We start from the raw sequence: 25,925 nt of genomic DNA, 5'->3' as shown, positions 1-25,925 counted from the left end.
GCGCCAAGGGCAAGGTGCCTCAGCTCTACTGCAGCTGGCCCCTGACTACTAACACACGAGGGCAGACAGGCTCACAGGGGAAGTGCCTTGTGTGGGAACGCCAGCCTCCATGCTTTCCTGCAGGTGTGAAAGTGGAGCTTGGCCCTAAGATCTGCTGCCTCTTAGAACTTCTCTATTCCTGGGCTAGGGAAACAGCTTGACAGGATGGCTCTACACGATGGGAGCCCAGAGTTAAGGCCTTTTTTGGTTTGGGCACAAGGTCCCCAGTGCTCCAGCACTGCCATGAGACCCTCAAGCAGTACTGTGTGAACTTCAAATCGAAGAAGTCAAAAAGTTAAATCACTTTAATTCTATGCTTTCTGGTTGGTGGAAACAAGGAACAGCAGGAAGAGGGTCTGGTAATGGGCTGCGGTGTCTGAGGGAGAAAAAGTACAAATGCCATACACATTCCAGCCTCATTGAGAGACTTAAGTTCAGAGATGGGGTCTTAAGTTCAGTCCCTGGGGGCAAAAGAACTATAAGACATCCAGGGATGACTTCAGAGCTCCAGGAAGAACTTTTAGAGTAACAAAAAACCAAACAACAACAACAACAAAAAAAAACCATTTCAGACCTACCAGCAAGCAAGAAGGTGATAAGGCAAGTTTCCTTTGGCAAATACAGTTTGAGGCGAGAACCACTGAAGACGTACTCCACCACAGCTTCAGAACGGCCTGCTCGCTGGAGGAAGGGCAGGAATTGCTTTGCTTTTTGAGTATCCTGGAGAAAAAGACAAGATTTGTTTGTCAAGTAATGGAATCGCAGTAAGTATTTTTTCTCTTTTAGGTCTAGGGAAAAGTGAGTTGGGCAGACCCCAGAAACCTATGGCAAAGAATGGCATGAAATTAGATTTTTTTGGAAACCCTGAAAGAGAATTATTTCTACAACATTCTCTGCCAAATCTATATTGAGCACTCTGGACACACAAGTTAAAAAAAAATGCTTTTAAAAGGAGAATTTTTCTTCTCTGGGACAGGAGAAAGCTAATTTCCTTTAAAGTAAGACTGAGGAGAGAAGGCAAATTCATCAGAAGATTACAAAACACAATTTTCATTAAAGAAAACTGTAAATGTGGCTCAAATGATAAAGCACATGCTTTGCATATGTGAGGCCCTAGGTTCAACTGCCAACACCCCATGGCTTTCTGAGCTTTGCAAAGGATGACATCCCCCAAAAAATAATTAGTTTTTTTAAGTATGGAATCAGAGAGCCTAGTAGAGATGTTAAAAAGCTTATATCACACACAGCTGATCCTAGTTCAATCCTGGCATATACTTACTGAGGACCCCCAGAGTCTTCAGAACAGAGTATGAGTAAGTCTCTAGCATCACTGAGTATGGCTACCCTCTCCCCCCAACCCTAACAAATAAACATGCCAAAGCCTCCGAAGCCCTTTCCTAGGAAACTCTATGTGGTTCATCTCCCATTTGCAATGGGCCACATAGTCACAGCTGGCTGGTTCTGTGCATGAGGATGAGGGGAACCTGTGCTGCTCTCCTAGACCCAATCAAGAAATCCCAAGCAGTTGGAACAGGTCCCACAGTGACAAATATCACATCTTGCCAGCATAAATGATTACTGTCACAATAAAAACTTACACAACAGGGGCCAGGGTGATAGCACAGAGGTAGGGCATTTGCCTTGCAAGTAGACGACCTGGAACGAACCTGAGTTCAATCCCGGCATCCCATATCCCTGAGCCTGCCACGAGCGATTTCTGAGCGCAGAGCCAGAAGTAACCCGTGAACATCACTGCCAGATGTGCCTCCCACAAATCCCACACACAAAACAAAACAGCCCTGTTGTCACTTTCCCCCCAGTTCAACCACACTGTATGCCATCCTACCCTACCTACAGAGAAACGGATCCTGGACACTTTGAACCTCAGAGTGCGCAGCAGCAGAGGGAAGCTCTGAGCCTGGGGCTCCTTGCAGTCTTTCGAGCTAGTTAACCCAATGATACAGCAAGCAAGTATCTGCACATCACAAGATGTGTGCTGGGAGTAGTCACTGGGTGCCAGGGTTACCAAGGAGCTTGGCTATCCTGCAGGTCAGGAAACACCCGCAAAGGCCCGAAAGAGCAGCACCCGTTCAGATGCTTGCACTCAGAGTCTGAACTCCTAGCGTTCCCTTCTACCTCTCTCCTAGCAACGGAGCTATTGTATTTAAATTAATGCACATTAGATAATGAAAATTTAACAAGCCATCAAGTATTTGAGAGTTTTCACAGCAGCCAAAGGGGCTCATCTCATTCAGAAGCAGTGAGGAAGGCTGGGATGAAAAACAATATTTATAGTAATGATATTCATCCTTTCCTTCACACAGATTGGCAGAGAAAAGGAGCGACAGTCATCCATTCTTGGTGTTGCTAATGTTCTGTTGGTGAAAGGTAAAGGAACAATGAGTTCCGGTGGGTTGGAAACGCCCTCAGTTAACACTTAAGCAACACACATTCTACTACACACATACAGCGGGGGTGCCTTTCTGACAGCTGGCCCAAGTCCAGAACAGTCAGGCAAGACAAATGCTCCATGGGGAAGAAAACACTACCTGATGAAAATCCTTTTGCTATACTAGTCTAAATCTGGGACATTATTCATGAGTGGAGCCAGTAAGTCAACAACAATTATCAAATTGATTATTACAAATCATGAAGCAATTTGATGTCTCTGAAGTCTTTTTTTCTCTCAAGATGACAGTAAATCATATTTTCCAAAGTAGTCTTTAAGCTTAACATTACCTTTTTTTGTTTGTTTTTGGGCCACACCCAGTGGCACTCAGGGGTTACTCCTGGCTCTGCACTCAGAAATCGCACCGGAACTCAACCACTAAGCACTGCCCAGTGTGACCCCCCCAAAAAAAGTGAAAGCCAAGGATAACAAGTGAAGATGTGAAAGCAAATTTGAAAAGCTTACTGGTCATATTTATTTCCAGACAAAATTACAGAATAAGACAGTAAACTCCATCTCCTCTGAATCCTAGTGTTCCCAAGGCTTGAATAGGATGATACAACACATCTCTAGTCATTCATTTAGGGAGAAAGAAGGAAATTTCACACAAACTGAAAATGAGAAGAGGGTAGTTAAAATTCTTTACTGGATAATTAGGATGGGGAGGGGCGGCACATAGAGCAGTGCTCAAGGCTTACTGCTAGCTCAGGGATCACGCCTGGTGGGATTCAGAAACCAGGGGTGGAACCCCAGTCGGCTGTGTGCAAGAAAAGCACCCTACCTATTAAACTCTCTCCGTCCCCTACAATTCTAATATATTCAGCTAAGTTGAATGTAATCACCTTCTCATGCCAACTCTGTCAAATCTCAATGATAGGCAAGCTGTCTGTCCCTGACATCTCTTGAAAACTTGCAAGGTATGTTTCTTTTTAGTACAAACATTCCTGTAATCTTTAATGTTTGTTTCAGGGGCTCAAATAAATAGTCTTGTAAGGCAGACTGACAAGTTCCTGCAGATGATGTAGCCATAAAAACAATCATTTCCTGCTAATTTGGCTACAGAATTTATTTTCAGAATTTTGATTGTATTATCATGAACCGTGCTTAAACATTTTGTTTTCCAAAGAGCCTGAGCAAGTAGATCAGCATGGTTTAATCTCTTTTACTCGTTTCTCAGGTTACAGCAATCAGAAAGCACAGTAAAAATGGTTCTGAGCAAGAGTGTAATAGAGACTAGCTTAGATTCTCCTGTGGAGTTGAAGGTGCCACGTGGATCATAAGGGCAGTAAGAAAAATGATAAAGTTCAAAGGATGTCATTTACATGACATTTAAAGTACTCTTGCAATAATCCTAACACAGGACCTACTGAGATTTAGTGAAATTAAAGATTTCTTTAGAAAATGTTGACACCAAATGTATTTTTTGAAATGAAGATGAAAAATTTCGAAGTTAAAGCACTAACACTGAAACTTCTGACAATGAATTTAATTTAAGGCAACATTATTAATTAATTATCAAGTGTTTCTGCTTAGATGATGAAGACAGTCTAACTGCTGAGGCTCATTTCCAGATAGCTGATTGACTGGCTAAGTCACAGGTGAGCTGTGACTTAGTTTTATGATTTTGTTTTCTGGCTCTCCATTGGCTTTAGGTTCTGAGAATCTAAGTAGACAAATTAACTAGTTTTCTGTTATCTGTACCAATATTCTCCTCCACTGGTGTAAATAATCAAGCAGCAACTGTATTTCTGAAGAGAGTTGAGAAGTCTGTTCTGTCACAGTAGTGATTTTCACAGTACCTGTGCTTCCAGACAAACCACACAGTTTTCCTGTATTCTTGGAAAAGCTCACTTAAGGTTGCATTAGCTACACTGAAACCTACCATTGTGGCTGGCATCTCTTTAAGGAATGTTTCTGCCTCCTCAATGCACCTTGAAATTGAGAAAGTAATGATGCAACAAATGTGCCCAGGGTGACTTCATTTTAAAGGATGTTAATATCTATACTTCAAACATGCTGAACAGGGCTTTTGTCTGACCCAGAGGAAAGGTAGGATGGACTTTTTGGAGAGGAAAAGGTTATCGGGACATCTTAATCCCCCCTCTCCCACTCTGCTCCACTTCTCATTTGTGAGGCCAGAGTTCTTACTCAGTGCCTTCCTGGGCAAACACATGAATAACACAGAATAATGAACTACCAAATCTGGGAGAAAGTTGGTGAGGTTTAGGAGAAAAGTTTGTATTTGGTAGTATAGGACAAGGGTTCTTCTGAGAGAACCTCAGATAGCCAGGCTGTAGAGAAATGGAATAGTCAAAAGTCACAGGCCCAAGGAATCTAGAGCATGCTCTCTGTTGGTTCACCTTTCACGGAGGTCCAGTTAACTCTATAACTTTCCCAAGGAAAATGTCCAACTTAATGTGGTTAGGGTCAGCGAGACCAACAGCCCAGCACACAATAATACAGCATAGGAAATTGAGAATCCAACTAAATCTTTTAGTTAACAATTAACCACCCATGATTATCATGTGCAAGTCTCCAATGGGAACTGTTAATGATGAAACTCACCAATTAGTTATCATTAGAATCACACTTATTAACATCATAGGGAAAAAAATGAACAACAAATACATGCAGAGTTTATATGGTACCACAGGGGCACTTCCCTAGCACTTGAGAAACTGAACTCAGAAGAGGCCCATCGAGCCTGGTAAGGCTTCTGAGGTACAGTCCCATCCTGTACCGCCTATTCAGGCACCCTGCAGCTTTTCCGCATTGTCCTGTCTGTCTACAGCTCTTTCAATGGCCTAAGACTAGAGGAAACCCCAATGCTATCTATGTATGTTATGTCGTTCCAACTAATCTTAGTACTAAAGTGGTAACAAATAATATGCACAAGAGGACAGAAACAGAAAAAGAGAAGAGTGGGGCCTAGAACAAAAGTACAAAGGTTTGGTGTTTGCCGTGCATGGACTGACCTGGGTTTAGATCCCCAGGGTCCTATATAGGTCCCCCTAGCACTGCCACGAGTAATTTCTAAGCATAGAGCCAGGAGTAACCCCAAAGCAGCAGTGTATATGGCTCCAAAACAAATGAACAAACAAACAACAAAAGAGAGAGAAGCATGAGAGATAGGACTAACAGCTAAGGATACTGAAGCAGACACACTCTCATTTTCAGCCACATGTGATGATTCAACCTTTTTAGAACTCTGTTCCTCAAAGAATTCCTCTGTATTTCTGTGGGAGACAAATAGTAGACTCTATTCCCTAATAAAAGGGGAATAACTCACCATCTCTCCACATTCTTCCTCTTTCCCACTGTCTAGGCTCTATCTGGCCCCAAGTGACATTGTAATTCACAGAATGAGTTTATGATTCTCTGTGAGGAAGCAACTGTATACAGTAAGAGAGACTCAGTAGAAATAAATGGAGCTCTGGGGGGAGATACTTGAGGATGTCCTCCAGCTCCAGTATTACCACAAAGCACCTAAAGATTTAAAACCAACCTTCCCAGGCTGGTGGGCAATGTTTCCTGGTGAGGTGAGTAGGGTCTCGGAGAAGCTTCGGTGAGGTAGAAGTGAACAGAAAAGAAATGGAGAGAAAAACACCTACTGGCAGACAATAGAAACTGCCAGGAAATAGGAAAAGGAGCTGCCGCTCAGTTATCAATCATTTCCAGTTAAGTATTGTCTGTGGTTTACAGTTTCTCACATGCTGGCTCTTCTTCATTGGCACTGCAGCTCACCCAGGCTTCTACCATGCCCAAGTGTAGGAAAGAGGGAGAGGGCACATTGCAGTCTCTAGCCTCCACTGTTGGAGTATGAATCAAGGGTACATTTGTAGGTCCAAGAAACTGGAAGAGAGGGCCGAAGAGATAGCATGGCGGTAGGGTGTTTGCCTTGCATGTAGAAGGTTTATGGTTGGAAATCTGGCATCCCACATGGTCCCCCACGCCTGCCAGGAGTGATTTCTGAGTGTAAAACCAGGAGTAATCCCTGAGCACTGCCGGGTGTGACCCAAAAAACAAAACAAAACAAAACAAAAAAACAACCCCACCCCCCCAAAAAAAAACTGGAAGAAAGCCCTGAGCTGGGGAGGCTGGCATTCTAATCAGATACCCCTGAAAAGAGAACAGAAACAACCATTTTTCCCCCCTCAGGCCTTCACTCTTTTAAACACTAAGAGAAGATAAATGGCCTCGTCAAGCCAAGTTTCCAAGCAAGAGGAAATTTCCAAGGACAGTGTCAGAGATGCCATTTCTACCATATCAGAGGAAACTAAATGTCAGTATCAGCATAGCTTCTGGTCCCAAATAGAGAGGAGGTAGTTCTTTACCTGTAATTTAAAACAAACTATAATTGTTCACAAATTCAAGGATATTTGAAAAATCAATATTCAGGAGCATGTAAAGAATGGGCATCTAGGGGCCGGGAAGGTGGCGCTAGAGGTAAGGTGTCTGCCTTGCAAGCGCTAGCGTAGAACGGACAGCGGTTCGATCCCCCGGCGTCCCATATGGTCCCCCCAAGCCAGGGGTGATTTCTGAGCGCATAGCCAGGAGTAACCCCTGAGCATCAAATGAGTGTGGCCCAAAAACCAAAAAAAAAAAAAAGGGGGGGGGCATCCATACTTTTTTTAGGGTAGTCTTACCTATCTTTTATATTTTATTTCCATAAAACTCAGGAAAGAGAATGTGGCAAAAACTAAGAACATACAACCTTATTTTGAATAGGAATACGAAATGTAACTTTTCAACTATCATGGCAAATCTTTTTCATTTGTTTGTTTTTGGATCACACCCGGTGGTGCTTAGGATTATTTATGGCTTTGTGCTCGGAAACAGCTCTTGGCAGGTTTAGGGGAACTATATGGGAAGCCGCGGGTCAGCCACATGCAAGGCAAATGCCCCACACACTGTGCTATCACTGGCCCACATGACAATTCTTATTGTAGGAAAAGACAAAGACCCTCAGAATGAGGTCTGACTTGATCCCTCATCTTCCAAAGCAGAAGTAATGTTCCTTAACTGGGATTATATAAACTGTATGTACTCTACACAATGGAAATAAAAAGAATATAGCCAGTGATGGCTAACCTTTTTAAGCCCGCGTGCCCAAACTCCGGACAAAACCAAAGAATTTTCACAAAAGTGCCAGCACATCAATTAAACCTCAATAACAAGATTTTAATATCTAAAAACTATTCGGCACGTGTCACATATCTTAATTGTGGACCTTCCCACATGCCAGCTGCAAGGCCTTCACGTGCCATCGCTGGCACACGTGCCATAGGTTCGCCATTGCGGATATAGGCATTCACAAAGGGATACATCTCAGCAATGTGATTCCATTTATATGATATTCTTGCAAAATTTAAAAATGAAAAACAGGGCCTGGAGAGATAGCACAGCGGCATTTGCCTTGCAAGCAGCCAATCCAGGACCTAAGGTGGTTGGTTCAAATCCCAGTGTCCCATATGGTCCCCCGTGCCTGCCAGGAGCTATTTCTGAGCAGACAACCATGAGTAACCCCTGAGCAATGCCAGGTGTGGCCCAAAAACAAAAACAAAAACAAAAACAAAAACCAAAAAAACAGATGGTAGTTTGCCAGTGAATAGGACAAAGGCTATAAAGGTTGATGTCAAAGAGTGCAGAGAAATTTGTTAGTAAGGACAAAATCCTTCTCTGATACATGAAGGATGCATGTGTGGATGGGTCACAAAATGTACTTGTCTACTAAAGCTCAAATACTAATAACGACAAGTTCTTATACAATACATATAAAATGCCCAAATGTCACAAATGAACAAATAACTGACATGGGCAGGCAGACTGCAATATTTCAGCTTTCTAATTAAGAAAGCTCTTTTCCTACTTAACTAATTTATAAGTGGCTCAGAAGGAATAAGTTCAAAATTATGTACTCAATTTTTTTTGATAAACCAGTCTAATCAACAATTCAATGCATTAATTACTTAAAAAATTTCCAGTGGGAAATAATTTAGAAGAGAAACCAAGGGGTCAGAAGAGCAAAGGAGGGCCCAGAGAGATAGCACAGCGGCGTTTGCCTTGCAAGCAGCCGATCCAGGACCAAAGGTGGTTGGTTCGAATCCTGGTGTCCCATATGGTCCCCCGTGCCTGCCAGGAGCTATTTCTGAGCAGACAGCCAGGAGTAACCCCTGAGCACAGCCGGGTGTGACCCAAAAACCAAAAAAAAAAAAAAAACAAAAAAAAAACAAAACAAAAAAAAAAAGAAGAGCAAAGGAAAACCACATGTGCCAGAAACAACATCAGTAAGCATCAATTCTTAGGACATCACTACCTGAAAGCACAGATGCCCTCCCCTCAGTCTGCGCTGGAGAAATACTTTCTTCAAATAAAGAAAAACGCACTACTAAGCACCTATGCCTATTGACATTCCTTCTCTGCCTCGAAATTAAAATCATGTGATAGGCTTAACGTGAAATAAAATAATATCCAATTCTCAATCAAACGAACACTCTATACAGACTTAGAGATTATTCCTTTATTGAATGACTTTCAGTTTCCCAAATTTAACTGGCTGAAATGATGCTGTGAGAATCATTCAATTTAACCTTTAGAAATGAAGTCATTGCCTTTTAGTGGAAAATCTGCATTTTATTAACAGAAAATGCAGTGCCCTTGACTGATCTTACAAGACTTTTATGGGGTAAGGGTAGAGGATACTCTTAAGTTAGGCATAAAAAGTACAGAGAACAATATTTGTGCTTGATATGAGATAGGTAAAATGAGCTATCTAATTAGAATAAGAAGACCACTCAAGAGTCACATGTTCTAGCTGAAGACAGCTCCCTTCTCTGATTCTGGATCAGCAGCCACACACAGGAGAGAGATTGAGGTCTGGCCTCTTCAGGAGAATGCACAGAAAAATTCAGAGTTAGGGCTTCTAATGTGTGGAGTACAGAAAAGTTCACAAGCTCCACGATTCCTCCTGTCCCCAAGTTCCTTTATCTGGCACACTCAGGCAAGTAGCTTAGACCACTGTTGTCATCTTTAAAATTATAGACACCTGTAAAGTAATTTTTTAACTTTTAACTTTTATCTTTTTTGAGCTAATTAGCACAGTTATCCTTAATTACATCAACTGTGTCCCTCAGGTTATTATTGTGAAATTCTGGCTAATAAAAATAGCTTGGAGAAGAAGAGGTAGAACAGCAAGAACAAAGAGAGCAACAGCAAGATCCTGGAGGCTGCACAACCCCGAGTCTTTTTTTGTTTTTTGTTTTTGGGTTACACCCGGCATTGCTCAGGGGTTACTCCTGGCTCTATGCTCAGAAATCATTCCTGGCAGGCTTGGGGGACCATATGGGATGCTGGGATTTGAACCAATGACTTTCTGCACGCAAGGCAAGTGCCTTACCTTCATGCTGTTTCTCTGCCCCTGCCTCCCCACTCATTTTTGCATCTCTCAAAACTCCATCTATGACTCCGTGTGCTGCTGACCCATTTGTCCTGGGGTCAGCACAAATATAGCCAATACTGCAAATTGCAGGCAGCTGGAAGCAGGCAGCCATCACTCCTGGGGAAGCCATTGAGACACACACACACATCCACCCCACAGGTCACCTCTTCAGCCTCCCCTGATGACTAACAGATCAATCCCTTTGATCATCCATCAGTAGAGCAAAATACTACGTTCCTTTGTTCCTTTTTTTTTTTTAACTTTTAGCCACACCTGTCCTTGCTGAAGTGTTACTCCTGGCTCTGTGATCAAGGGATGGGTCAGCCATGTGCAAAGCAATGCCCTGCTTGCTGTACTATCGCTGCATCCCCTATAGTAAGATTCTCGATGCTCCTGACTACTTTAGATTTGATGTGCAGAAAATTTACATTATAATGTAAATTAAGCATACTGATGTAAAAAAATACAGATAAAAAAAGGTAGTGGTTTAAAAATACCACTTTTTTTTTTTTGGTTTTTGGGTCACACACAGCAGCACTCAGGGATTACTCCTGGCTCCACACTCAGAAATTGCTCGTGGAAGGCTCAGGACACCATATGAGATACCAGTATTTGAACCAATGACCTTCTGCATGAAAGGCAAACGCCTTACTTCCATGCTATCTTTCCGGCCCCAGAAATACCAATTTCTATGAAAAAAATATATTTATAGGGAAACTAACAGTATCAAGTCATAGTTTCTACTTATTTTAAATATTTCTTGAAATACATGAAGTTTATCCAAACTGTAGACATCCACTTATATCAAATAAAGTATTACATTAGAAAGAAAGTGAAAGTTGCATTTCTATTTCAAACTGCAGAGCCAATTACCAGAAAGGTACCACACTGCCAATGACACCAAAAAATAGCATTTAGACTTTTGCACATGCTACTTTTATAAGAATCAAATGGTGGATGTGTATAGAAATACAACAGACACGGTGGACATTTCTGGGAAAAGGGCATGAGTGTGCTGATGCGGGCATGCACCAAAGAGCACCTGGAGCAAGGTTCAGCAACTACAGTCTACAACTTTGTCAGTTAGAAAGCCATTATTTTTAAAGGGCCCAAGAAATAGTTCAGGAGTTCAGGGGCTTGCCATGCATGTGGCCAACTCGATTTGATTCTATTCAATCCCCTGCACTGTACATGGTTCCCTAAGTACTGCTAGGAGTGGCCCAAAAACTAAAAATTAAAAAACAAAACAAAACCATAAAGACTCTACAAAATGGCTCAGTGGCAAAAGATGCCTGCCTTGCAAGCCTGTCGAAGTGAGTTCAATCACTTGCAGTATCACATGCACTGAGCGCAAACCTGACAGCATTCTGGGACCTTTGGTGCCACAGCAGTATGCCACTTCGCACCTGCAGTTCAGTATGTTGATCAGGGAGCACTGCAAACCAAAGGGTGAAACCCCAGGCCACATATGTGAGAACCACAGCCAAGTGGGTGTGGGGCCCGCCATTCACCACAGCCACAGCACCAAAGGGAGGAAAATAGGTTCCAAATATTCGTGTTTCTAAAAAAGCCTAAGATCAATAACTTCTATCACTTCCAAAGTCTCTCTAGGCAAGAAATAAGGATTTATTACAGAATCAGAAAACGGGCTGAGATAATTAAAAGAAGACATTGAAGAGTAAAGAATTTAAAAGGCGGTTTGATGAAGCACAAGTTTTCATTTCATGGGCAAATCAAGAATTCAGGGGCAAGGAAATTGATGTTATGCTAAACTCTGCCCCATCAGAGACAAGATCACAACTTCAGAAAAGGATGGAAGAGAAAAAAAAATTACAGTAACCAGTGTCATAAAATGAAAATTCAAACTAAGTGCTAAAGGTTAGATGACTGAAATTATTTGAGCTCTCTCCTAAAATTCCCATGAACTTTCATTTTTTTGTTCACAGATATGCTAATTTAGATACAGTAAATCTCAAATAAAAGCTTTATCATATCTAATTAGTCTCTTCAGACCTTTTCATATTTAAAGAGTTAATAAAAACAGACCATCATAAAATCTAAAAGAAGTTCTCATTTTGAAACATGAAGTAAAAGGCTAACTATTCCAGAAATTTATTACTGATTTAGTCACATTTTGAAGATAAATCAAATGCTTCAAATTAAAACCTAATAATTTTGTTAATGATGCATATAAGTAAAAAAAAAAAAGAACGCTGTATTATCATTGGCCTAAGAATCTAGTTTATACAATCATTCGAAAAAAAAAAACAGAGAAAATGTTTTAGCTATAAGAATAGTTGAGGGGCTGGAGAGATAGCATGGAAGTAAGGTGTTACCTTGCATGCAGAAGGACAGTGGTTCTAATTCGGGCATCCCATATGGTTCCCTGAGCCTGCCAGGAGCGATTTCTGAGCATAGAGCCAGGAGTAACCCTTGAGCGCCGCCGGGTGTGACCCAAAACAAAACAAAACAAAACAAAAACAAAAACGGCTCGACTGTGAAAAATTGTGAGTGCTGCCTGTGTGTCTGTCTCCTGTCCTGTTGCGTGAAACTCTTGGGAGTGGGCCGAAAAGAGGCTCCAGAAAACTTGCTCTCCCAGAAGCTCATTTTAGGGCGGGAATGCCAAGGAACTGCTTCATAATGTGAAAACCGGCTATAAGCAGTACTTTGCAGAAGCCAGATCCCCTGTTTGTGAGGTCAGGCTGGGAAAATCTACGAAACAACGCCTGTCCAGTGGGGCCCGGCTGTGAAAAATTGTGTGTGCTGCCTATGTGTGTCTGTCTCCTGTCATGTTGCATGAACCTCTTGGGAGTGGGCCGAAAAGAGGCTCCAGAAGAGCACTTTGGCTCTGCTTCGCTACGCTACACGGCCATGCGCTCTTTCTAAGGAAAGAACACCATTGCAACAAGAAGGAAATGCTGGATCACTGAAGCCCAGCATTTCTCTCCGGACTGTCTTCTCTGCTGCGTGCTCAGGCCTAAGATTTGATCCTGTGAGAGGCTTCATCTACGAAGGACTCCCCTCCCTTAGAGGCAAGTCAGCCCATCCAGAAAGGGCGGAGCCAGAGGAGTGTGGCTGCATGAATACCACCACAACACTTACAAAAACACAATATACAAGTGTGACAATGGGGAAACAATGCAGACATATGTCTTCAGACATAGAGAATGAAGATGACAATTCTGATGACCAGATAATGACCAACCAACTAATCAACCTCTCAGATAAGGACTTTAGACAAGCAATATGGAAGATACTCAAAGAACTCAAAGAAACCATGGATCGAGTTGAACAGGACACTAAAGAGAACCAAGAAAATATAAAGACAGAAATCACAAAACTCCAAACTGAAATAACATATCAACTAACAGGCCTGAAAAACTCAGTAAATGAAGTGAATGACAAAATGGATGAGCTCTGGGACAGGGTAACAGAAGCTGAGAATAGAATTGGTGCTGTGGAAGATGAGATAAATAATTCCATACAGTGGGAGAGACTGGAAAAAAAACTTAAAGCAAATGAACAGACAATGGAAAAATTAGTCAAATAATGGGAACAGATGAAAATAGAAGTCTATGATAAGCTCAACAGAAACTACTTAAGAATCATTGGAGTCCCAGAGACCCAGGAAGAAAATTTCCAGGAAGAATCAATGGTCAACAACATCACTGGGGCCCGGAGAGATAGCACAGTGGCGTTTGCCTTGCAAGCAGCCAATCCAGGACCAAAGATGGTTGGTTCGAATTGCGGTGTCCCATATGGTCCCCCGTGCCTGCCAGGAGCTATTTCTGAGTAGCCAGCCAGGAGCACCGCAGGGTGTGGCCCAAAACCAAAAAAAAAAAAAAAAAAAAAAATACCCATCATTAAAGAGAAACTTCCAGAGATAAAGAATATATGTAATCAAATCCTGCATGCTCAAAGAGTACCAACCAAAAGAGACCCCAGAAAAAATACCCCAAGACACATCCTAGTCACAATGACGAATCCCACAGATAGAGACAGAATTCTGAAAACAGCAAGATCAAAAAGGGAAATTACATTCAAGGGAGCATCCTTGAGATTTACAGCAGACCTGCCACCAGAAACACTCAAGGCCCAGAAAGCAGTGGTGGGATATTGTGACAAGACTGAATGAAATGAATGCTTCACCTAGAATACTGTACCCAGCAAAACTTACTTTCCGGTTTGACGGAAAGTCCACAGGCAAAAAACAGCTCAGAAACTTTACAGACTCAAAACCAGTCTTAAGTGAAAAACTGAAAGACCTAATTTAAGACAAGGCTAACCAAAAGACACACCAAATTTCTATATAAAGATGGCATTAAATCCCAGGACAATTCTATCTCTCAATGTCAATGGAATAAATGCACCAGTTAAGAGACATAGAGTGGCTAAATGGATCAAAAAACTCAATCCAACTCAATACAAGAAATGCACCTGAATAGTCAGAACAAACATAGACTCAAAATAAAAGGCTGGAGGAAAATTATCCAAGCAAATAACACCCATAAAAAAGCTGGTCTGGCCATACTAATATCAGAAAATGCAAACTTTATACTCAGGAAGGTTGTAAGGGACAAAGATGGACATTTTATATTAATCAAGAGCAGGAAGAAATCACTCTCCTAAACACATATGCACTGAATGAGGGTCCAGCAACATATTTAAAACAACTGTTGACAAATCTGAAAAATAATATCAATAGCAACACAATAATTGTGGGGGACTTCAACACAGATTTGTCAACACTGGATAGGTTAACCAGACTGAAACCCATCAAGAATATACTAGACCTGAGGAGAGAAATGGAAGAAAGAGGCCTAGTGGATATATATAGGACACTCCATCCCCAGAAACCTGGATACACATTCTTCTCCAATGTACATGGGACATTCTCCAGGATAGACTACATGCTGGTACATAAAACATACCTCCAAAATATCAAGAGGGTAGAAATATTACAGGCTACCTTCACTGACCACAAGGCTCTGAAATTGTTTGTGAATTCCAAAGGGACACAGAAGAAAACTTTAACACCTGGAAGTTAAACAGCCTCATACTGAATAACCAGTGGGTCCAAGATGAAATCAAGGAAGAAATCAAAAGGTTCCTGGAAACAAATGACAATAAAGACACAAACTATCAGAACTTATGGGACACAGCAAAATCAGTACTGAGAGGAAAATTTATAGCTTTGCAAGCACACATCAGAAGGAAGAAGGGGCTTACCTGAGTAGCTTAATGACGCAGCTCATAGAGCTAGAAAGTGCTCAACAAAAGGACCCAAAAATAGGAAGACAGAAGGAAATAACAAAGCTGAGAGCAGAAATCAACGAAGTGGAAACCCAAAAAACAATCCGAAAGATCAATGAAAGCAGAAGTTGGTTCTTTGAAAAAATAAACAAGATTGATAGACCATTGGCAAAACTAACAAAGAAAGAGAGAGAGAAACTTGATAACTTAGGAATGCAAAGGGAGAGATCACTACTGATATAGCAGAGATTCAAAGGGTAATCAGAAACTACTTTGAGAAACTCTACGCCACTAAAAATGAGAACCTGGAAGAAATGGATAAATTATTGGACTCTTATAATCTTCCACAGTTGAAGGAAGAGGATGTAGCATATCTAAACACCCCCATCACTATTGAGGAAATTAAAATGGTAATCAAATGTCTGCCCAAAAACAAAAGTCCAGGCCCAGATGAATTCACTAATGAATTCTTTCAAACTTTCCAAGAGGAACTACTACCAGTCCTGACAAGACTCTTTTCATGAAATTGAACAAACGGAAACACTTCCAAATAGCTTTTATGAAGCCAACATCACCTTGATACCTAAACCAGACAGAGATGCTACAAAAAAAGAAAATTACAAACCAATATCGCTGATGAATGCAGATGCAAAGATCCTCAACAAAATCCTGGCAAATAGGATTCAATGCCTCATTAAGAAGATCATCCACTACGATCAAGTAGGTTTCATCCCAGGAATGCAAGGATGGTTTAACATCCGTAAATCTATCAACATAATACACAACATCAACAACAAGAAAAATAAAAATCACATGATCATATCAATAGATGCAGAGAAAGCATTTGATAAGGTCCAACACCCATTCTTGATCAAAACTCTCAGCAAAATGGGAATGGAAGGAACCTTTCTCAATATAGTTAAGGCCATCTACCACAAGGCAGAGGCAAATATTGTCCTCAATGGAGAAAAACTGAAAGCCTTTCCTCTAAATTCTGGCACAAGACAAGGCTGTCCTCTCTCACCACTCCTATTCAACATAGCACTGGAAGTACTTGCTATAGCATTTAGGCAAGAAAAAGATATCAAGGGAATCCAGATAGGAAAGGAAGTCAAGCTCTTGCTGTTTGCAGATGACATGATACTCTACGTAGAAAATCCTAAAGTCTCTACGAAAAAGCTTCTAGAAACAATAGACTCATATAGCAAGGTGGCAGGCTACAAAATTAACACATAAAAATCAATGGCCTTTCTATACACCAATAGTAATAAGGAAGAAATGGACATTAAGGAAACAACCCCAGGGCCCGGAGAGATGGCACAGTGGTGTTTGCCTTGCAAGCAGCCGATCCAGGACCAAAGGTGCTTGGTTCAAATCTCGGTGTCCCATATGGTCCCCCGTGCCTGCCAGGAGCTATTTCTGAGCAGACAGCCAGGAGTAACCTCTGAGCAACGCCGGGTGTGGCCCAAAAACAAAAACAACAACAACAAAAGAAAACAACCCCATTCACAATAGTGCTACACAAACTCAAATATCTTGGAATCAACTTGACTAAAAATGTGAAGGACCTATACAAAGAAAACTATAAAACTCTGCTGCAAAAAATAAGAGAGGATACGCAGAAATGGAAGCACATACCCTGCTCATGGATTGGTAGGATTAACATTATCAAAATGACAATACTCTCCAAAGCATTGTACAGATTTAATGCGATCCCTCTAAAGATACCCATGACATTCTTCATAGAAGTGGATCAGGCACTTTTGAAATTCATTTGGAATAATAAACACCCTAGAATAGCTAAAGCAATCATTGGGAAAAAAGAGTATGGGAGGAATTACTTTCCCCAACTTTAAACTGTACTACAAAGCAATAGTTATCAAAACAGCATGGTATTGGAATAAAGACAGGCCCTCAGATCAGTGCAATAGGCTTGAATACTCAGAGAATGTTCCCCAGACATACAATCACCTAATTTTTGATAAAGGAGCAAGAAATCCTAAATGGAGCAAAGAAAGCCTCTTCAACAAGTGGTGTTGGCACAACTGGTAGCCACTTGCAAAAAATTGAACTTAGACCCCCAGCTAACATCATGTACGAAGGTTAAATCCAAATGGATGAAAGACCTCGATATCAGACCCGAAACCATAAGATATATAGAACAACATGTAGGTAAAGCACTCCAGGACACTGAGACTAAAGGCATCTTCAAAGAGGAAACTGCACTCTCCAAGCAAGTGAATTAACAGATGGGAATATATTAAACTGAGAAGGTTCTGCACCTCAAAAGAAATAGCGCCCAGGATACAAGAGCCCCCCACTGAGTGGGAGAAACTATTCACCCAATACCCATCAGACAAGGGGCTAATCTCCAAAATATACAAGGCACTGACAGAAATTTACAAGAAAAAAAATCGAATCCAATCAAAAAATGGGGAGAAGAAATGGACAGACACTTTGACAAAGAAGAAATACAAATGGCCAAAAGACACATAAAAAAATGCTCCACATCACTAATCATCAGGGAGATGCAAATCAAAACAACTATGAGGTACCACCCCACACCCCAGAGATTGGCACACATCACACAGAATGAGAACAAGCAGTGTTGGCAGGGATGTGGAGAGAAAGAAACTCTTATCCACTGCTGGTGGGAATGCCGTCTAGTTCAACTTTTATGGAAAGCAATATGGAGATTCCTCCAAAAACTGGAACTCGAGCTCCCATATGACCCAGCTATACCACTCCTAGGAATATACCTAGGAACACAAAAATACAATACAAAAATCCCTTCCTTACACCTATAGTCATTGCAGCACTATTTACCATAGGAAGACTCTGGAAACAGCCAAGATACCCTTCAACAGATGAATGGCTAAAGAAACTGTGGTACATATACACAATGGAATATTATGCAGCCGTCAGGAGAGATGAAGTAATGCATTTTTTTTGTTTGTTTTTGGGCCACACCCGGCGGTGCTCAGGGGTTACTCCTAGCTGTCTGCTCAGAAATAGCTCCTGGCAGGCTCGTGGAACCATATGGGACACCAGGATTTGAATCAACCACCTTAGGTCCTGGATCGGCTGTTTGCAAGGCAAACACTGCTGTGCTATCTCTCTGGGCCCATGAAATTTTCCTATACATGGATGTACATGGAATCTATTATACTGAGTGAAATAAGTCAGAGAGAGAAAGACGCAGAATGGTCTCATTCATCTATGGGTTTTAAGAAAAATGAAAGACATTCTTTTTTATTTTATTTTTTTTGGGGGGTCACACCCGGTAATGCTCAGGGGTTACTCCTGGCTATGTGCTCAGAAGTTGCTCCTGGCTTAGGGGACCATATGGGATACCGGGGGATCGAACCGTGGTCCGTCCAAGGCTAGCGCAGGCAAGGCAGGCACCTTACCTTTAGCGCCACTGCCCGGCCCTGAAAAATGAAAGACATTCTTGCAATAATAACTTTCAAACACAAAAGAGAAAAGAGCTGGAAGTTACAGCTCACCTCATGAAGCTCACCACAAACAGGCATGAGTTTAGTTAGAGAAATAACTACTTTTTGAACTATCCTAATAAAGAGAATGTACGAGGGACATAGAAAGCCTGTCTAGAGTACAGGCGGGGGTTGGGTGGGGAGGAGGGAGATTTGGGACATTGGTGATGGGAATGTTGCACTGGTGATGGGTGGTGTTCTTTACATGACTGAAACACAAACACAAACATGTATGTAATAAAGTTGTTTAAAAAAAAAAGAGGGGCTTGAGAGATAGCATGGAGGTAAGGCATTTGCCTTTCATGCAGGAGGTCATCGGTTCGAATCCTGGCGTCCCATATGGTCCCCTGTGCCTGCCAGGAGCAATTTCTGAGCCTGGAGCCAGGAATAACCCCTGAGCACTGCTGGGTGTGACCCAAAAACCACACACACACACAAAAGAATAGTTGAAAATGTTTTAGCTACCAAGAATCAATGTTGTCCGAAAAGAAAATACAATCCAAATAACCTAAGCATCCAAAAGGATGCTAATTATAAAAACCAATTAGTTCTTAAGAGAAAATACTAGCTAGACATAAAAAGTGAGGCCCAAGAAAAAAATTTCATATGAAAAAATACAATTTAGGGCACCAGAGAGATAGGACAGTGGATAGGCATTTGTCTTGCACATAGCCAACCCAGGAATGATTCTTGGTACCCCATATGGTCCCCATCCCCATGCCCTGTCAATAGTGATTCCTGATCACCAATGAATATGGTCCAAAAACAAAAACAAAATAAAATAAAACTGATTTATTTTTTGAGAGAGACACCAGCAGTGCTTAGAGCTTACTTGTGGCCCTGTATACTGTATTCACTTCTATTGGGCTCCAGGGGACTTTATTAGATGCCAGATCAAATCTGGGTAAGTCATGTGCAAGGCAAGTGCACTATGCGATCATTTTGTCCCCCCCCCAACAAAACAAATGGAGTGGAAAACAAACAAAAAAAAACAATTACCGTATATATGTATATGTATATGTGTGTGTATATATATGTATACATATATATATATATACGTATACATATATATACACACACACACACACACACACACACACCAGTATAAGCCAACATCCCAATTTTACCCTGAAAACTTAGAGATTTAGTATAAGCCGAGGTGGAAAATACAGTAGCCACTAGTAAATTTCAAAAATAAAAATATATACCCAAAACAATTACAATAATTGAGGAATGTCTTTCGATATTTATTGCTAACAAAAAACTGTAAAATCAGAATAGCTTTAAAACTGTAAATAAAGAGTAGAAAACCATAGCTTAATGAGTAATCAAACTAAATCACAATGGTTAAAATCCTTCAAAACTGGATTCCTCTTCTTCTCTTCTTCCTCCTCATCTGTATGTCCAAACAGAGCTTCAGCTGTATCTGATGTGAGGGTATCAGCGTAACAGCATAGACATTGTCATCATCACTGAGTTTGCATATATCATCATCACTGCTGTCGGTCTCAGAGAGAGAGCAGAATATTGTGGGTTAATAGTTCAATGGCATATAGTTCAGTTCAGCTTTGACTTGTGGACTGAAGCACCGCCCTCTCTAGCAGAGGGCAGAAGAGAACTGGAGACAACATACATTTGAATCCCTGTATGCGCACCTAATCAAATAACCTGTATGACCAGAGTATAAGCTGAGTTTGGGATTTTTGGCACAAATTTTGTGCTGGAAAAACTCCACTTATACTTGAGTATACTGGTGAGTGTCAAGTGTGTTGGATACTGTTCCAGAAACAGAAACTTTTATTTTCTTTTTGTTTTTGGGCCACACCCATAGACGCTATGAGCTCAGAAATCGCTCCTGGCTTGGGGGACCATATGGGACGAGGGAGATGGAACCCAGATCTGTCCTGGGTCAGCCGTGTGCAAGGCAAATGCCCTACTGCTGTGTTATCGCTTTGGCCCCAGATCACATACTTAGAATAAAACAAAGGGTAAGGCACTTGCAGTATGCAGCACACATAGGTTTGATCTCTGGCACTGCTTATGTACCTCCAGGAGTAAACCCTGAGCTCACAGCCAAGAGTAAGCCTCGAGCACAGCCAGATATGGCACTTTCCCCAATAATAAAATAAAATGAAGGTGTCAGGGATGTGGTTTATGTGGTAGAGAACATGCCTAATGTGTGAGGTCCTGAGGTTGGCCCAGGGCATGTTCCCCTACCTAGCCCCATTCCATCCTGCCCCAAACACAGCTGGGAGTGACCACTATTTGAGAAAAGAGTAGAATAGAAAAAAACCTGAAAGCTTACACCATTTAAATGAAGAAAAAAAACCTGCTCACATATTTTGGTAAATACTGTATTTTCACTAAGAATTTTCTGGTGGAAATGGAAGAGATGAATTTGTTTTCTTCTGGCTTATTTGTATTTATGCACTTAATAACAAAAATTCTGACAGAAAACTCGTGTTTCTATTCTCAGTTTCTGTGCGCAAAAGAAGAAAATGTATTAGGATTCAGGGCTGATTCAGCTTTGCTTAGACAAAACTTACAAATTATTTACCAGATGACTGGCTCTCCAGTTTTTTAGAGCCATGTTCAATATTCTCTATAGCGAATTAGTTCTCTATAACTGTCTGAAATATTTTGAGAAATGAATTATTAAGGATATTAACAAATTAGTAAACTGAATTAAAAGGCCATCTTGACCTGCTGTATAATATATCCCATGAATCCCTTAAAATAGCCTTTGTGCCATTGATGACATAAAAGCATACTTCTGCCCAAGGATCTCAAGTTTAACTTCCCTGATTATAGGTTTAGAGTCACGAAGAGCTCTACAACAGGTAGAAAACAAGCAAACCAGATAGAAGCACATGTCCCGGCCAACTCAGCAGCAAGATCTAAAGTCATATAGTGCAGCAGTGGATGAGATTTCATTAAAAAAAATCTAGAATCTGGGAAAAGTATGTGAAAAGGGTCAAACTACTGAAATGAAACTTTCAGAAAAGTTACTTTAACTGCATCTGAGATGGGCCCAGAGCAATATCTATGGGCAAGGCATTTGCTTTGAATGCGGCTACCTTGGGTTTAACCCCCAGTGTCCCATATGGTTCCCAAGCCCGCTAGTAGTGATTCCTGAATGCAGAGCCAGGAGTAACCCTAAGCATCAATTCATCGCCCCAAACAAAATTAAATTAAGTTAGCTCAGATGAAGTATCTCATGATACTATCTCAGATATCTCATGATAACTTAGGCTTATTTGTGGATTCAGGTCCTTTGTCAGGAAGAGCATATCATTAATCACCCCTGCATAGGAACTTTACAACTCTGGTATAAAGGTATCTTATGTAAACGTAAATGTTGTTATAGGAAGGACTCCAAGGATCCAGTATTTCTAGACTCAAGAAAAAGCATGGATGATGGCAGAGAATGAAGACAGAGTTTCAGTCATGCAGATAGCACTTCACATTTCTTTCTCCACCAGTGCCTATGGAAGTACACTCCAAAGACGGCTCCTTCGAAATTACAAGGACACCAGCATTACAGAAATGTTACCACTTAAAATTGCCCCTAAACCAAGGCAAAGAGATCCTGCTGGTTGCAGAGACACCTAATTTTTACCCCATTATTCTATAGAAGCTGCTATATAAGTTATATATAACCTGCTCTCTGTGCTGCTAAATCCACCACCAGACAACTCTCGATGTTCAGCCTGAAGCAGCAAAGTCGATTCATGCACTCAGGTTCAGCATAAGTTTTCTATGACAGTCACCACGCAGCTCAGGAAGTTCTACTCTTTTGGTCTTCCCATTGCCTATGATCTCTATACATTGGACACTAAAGGCTTGGCTTAAGACAGTTTGAACACTAAAACCTGCATGCCCACTGGGCCCTAAGTTTTATGTTCGAAATCCAGGCCAATTTTCCAGCTCTCTTTTGAATGGCTCATTAGTACCTCTATTTTAAAAGGTCTGGACGATTTCTTCCAAAGAGATAATACCAGTTTCTGTACAGGATAAAGAGCAGTACCAACCAGTTACTAGAGCAGGGCACTTAAGATTCATATGCAGGGGGCCAGAACGGTGGCGTGGAGTGGTTAGGCATCTGTCTACCTTGCCAGAGCTAGCCTAGGACGGACCGCGGTTCAATCCCCGGGCGTCCCAAATGGCTCCCCAAGCCAGAAGTGCAGAGCCAGGAGTAACCCCTGAGCGTAACTGGGTGTGGCCCCAACCCCCCAAAAAAAACCCAAAATAAACAAACAAACCCATCTGCTCATCTGCAGTCAAAGCCCCAGATCCAGCGGTAGTCAGTATTCCTCTGGCTTGGGCCTGGAGTAGGTCTTGCCTCAATTCTAGGTCCACAGAACAGGAGAGGGGGAGGGAGCTTTGCCAACCTAATTATTCCACTTTTGTGATTTCTGGTTGTTCTTTAGACAAAATTCACAAACTCTATCATGAAACCCAGTGCTCACCTATGCTCTAACCTTTGCTAAGGGTCTTCATAGTACAGCAATGGTGGCCTTGCCTTTAGAAACCAATCAACTTCGTTCTCAGGACCAGGATATACAGTTCTGTCATTCAATACTGAGGAAAACCTCCTTCCAGGATCCTCTTTGGCCACTTGAAATAAAGCATGGGCAAAAGTATCTCCTCCCTCACGAAGCTCTACTTCCACTGAAGCTGAACTATACAAAGAATTGTACCAGCCTGTTGAGGACTGTGTGTGCACTTTAATGGTAGATCTGCAACACCTACCATTGTGTCTAGCATATAAAAAGCTCATGAAAAACATTTATTGTTTGATCATTCATTCACTGACTCAACGTGACAAATGCATTTTAAAAAAACAAGCAGAGAGCATATGTTAAATGTCAACTACAAGATAAAGAGGCGGTAAGAGATCTCAGGAGAGGAAGGAAGAATGAATTGGGACTTGAATTGGATGAAAAGTCTGAAATACGAATACTCCTGATGGTATGGTGATGATGGTGACAGTTATCATATACAGAGACGTTTTAAGTGTTACACAGAATGCTCAGCAATGAAATAATAATCACAGCCATGTGAACTGCTGCTGTTAGCTGAGTTCTTAAGTCAATATTTAAATTGCTCTAAATACTTCACATGTATCAACTCATTCTATCCTATCACAACCTAATGAGGTAAGGGATCAATTAAGATATTCATTTTTCAGTTGGGCGAGGTGTAGCCAGAGGGTTCAAGAACATCCTTAAGGGGCCGGAGAGATAGCATGAAGGTAAGGCGTTTGCCTTTCATGCAGAAGGTCATCAGTTCGAATCCGGCTTCCCATATGGTCCCCTGTGCCTGCCAGGAGCAATTTCTGAGCATGGGGCCAGGAGTTTCCCCTGAGCACTGCCAGGTGTGACCCAAAAACCACACACACACACACACACACACACACACACACACACACACACACACACACACACACACACACACAGAACATCCTTAAGGTGCCACAGTAACACACACACACACACACACACACACACACACAACATCCTTAAGGTGCCACAGCAGTAAGGAATGAACCAGAGCTTGACTTGAGTGATCTGAAGAAATGCTAGTAATAACACTATACTGTCCATATAAATGTCTCTTCCAGTTGCATTCTTTAGCCTAGTAGAAGTAATTAGGATAGTCAAATCTGCAGCTAGAAGCCCAGACAAACTTTTCCAAATACAATTTTAAGTGCTTTTTAGATCATCTCCTGGTAAGTCAAATTAAAACAAAGTCTGTAAGAGCTTGGGGGCCAGAAAGATAGTATGAAAGTTAAAATGCTGATCCCACTCAGTTGAACAACTTGATACACACAGTTCCAAGCACCACCAGGAGTGAAGTCTGAACAGAGAGCCAGAAGTAGGCCCTGTGCTCTTTTGGGTGTGGTCCCTAAGCCCCAGAAATTTTCCCTTCTTTCTGGGTTTAGAAACTAGTGAAAGAATGTATGCATGCCATCTGGAGAACAATTACTAATCAATACATCAACAAGGACAAAAATCACGGTAATCAGTGATTATGTTGGGAATGTAAATTGGTGCAACCATTTCGGAAAATGGTATGAAATGTCCTCAAGAAGGAAGCTATAGATAGAGCTTCCACATGACTCAGCAATACCACTTTTAGTTATCTATTTGAAGAGTATAAAAAAACACAAAAAATTATATGTATTTCAACATTTATTACAGTTGTTTAGATTTACAATAGTTTAAAATGTGGAAGCACTAATTGACAGATAGTAAGATAACTAAGGTATATAAGTAAGTGAATTTTTTTCATTTGCAATAAAAAGGAGGGAAGGGATAATTTGAAACAAAATAAAATTGGAAAGAAAATTGCAAATCTTCAATTCTGCATGCACTATAATATGAAACTAATGAAGAGACAAAATAAAAAGACACTGACAACAGAACTCAGCTTACCTGAGAAGAGGGTGGGGCTAGAAAAAAGAAAGAGAACTTGCTTGTCATTTAACTTATTATTGTAAAATTCAAGAGTAGAAAATGTCCCAATTACTTCTGCTTTCTTATTGTTTGGAGAGCTAATAAAATGAGGCATTTTGAAAGTGACTGGAGCATAACTGACAAAGCCCAGAGCAGATCACATGCTTCACCATCCTTAAGAACACTAGTGGTTTGTTTTGCCAACATTCCTCACTGAATTGGGAGTAAAACTGCAGAATCCCAAAAAGACATCATCTAGTTACCACTGCAGAGATAACACTGATTCTTAGAGTTCTTGAAACATCGAGAATAACGTACAGAGCCATTTCTTCTATAAAAACTGGCAAATGAACAACAATAATATGTGGCTACTCCTGTATATTGGTTATACTAAAGCAAGTGGGCTAGGCCAGCAACCAGACCTCTAAGATTTTTCTTTTTTTTTGGGGGGGGGGCGGATACCCAGGGGTCCTCAGGACTTACTCCTAGCTCTGTGCTTAATGATCACTCCTAGCTGGACATGAGGGACCATATTGGGTGTTGAAGATTAAACTGGGTTAGATGATTGCAATATAAACACCCTACCTGATGTACTACTATTACTATTGATCCAGATCTAAGATTCATTTCTTTGTTTTTTTTTTTTTTTGGTTTTTGGGCCACACCCGGCAGTGCTCAGGGGTTACTCCTGGCTGTCTGCTCAGAAATAGCTCCTGGCAGGCATGGGGTACCATATGGGACACCGGAATTTGAACCAACCACCTTTGATCCTGGATCAGCTGCTTGCAAGGCAA

General features: G+C 41.3%; 1 protein-coding gene across 1 annotated transcript in view; it reads right to left on the bottom strand.

Moving 5' to 3' along the window:
• Positions 1 to 25,925, bottom strand: part of SND1 (staphylococcal nuclease and tudor domain containing 1) — a 531,547-nt gene that overhangs the window by 144,217 nt on the left and 361,405 nt on the right. The window contains exon 15 of the mRNA XM_049774313.1: positions 618 to 759. Within this exon, the coding sequence (XP_049630270.1) occupies positions 618 to 759 (142 nt within the window). The remainder of the gene's footprint in view (positions 1 to 617; positions 760 to 25,925) is intronic.

The sequence above is a fragment of the Suncus etruscus genome, chromosome 1 (assembly GCF_024139225.1).
Source record: "Suncus etruscus isolate mSunEtr1 chromosome 1, mSunEtr1.pri.cur, whole genome shotgun sequence".
NCBI lineage: Eukaryota > Metazoa > Chordata > Mammalia > Eulipotyphla > Soricidae > Suncus > Suncus etruscus.
This window is presented reverse-complemented; position numbering and strand designations above follow the sequence as displayed.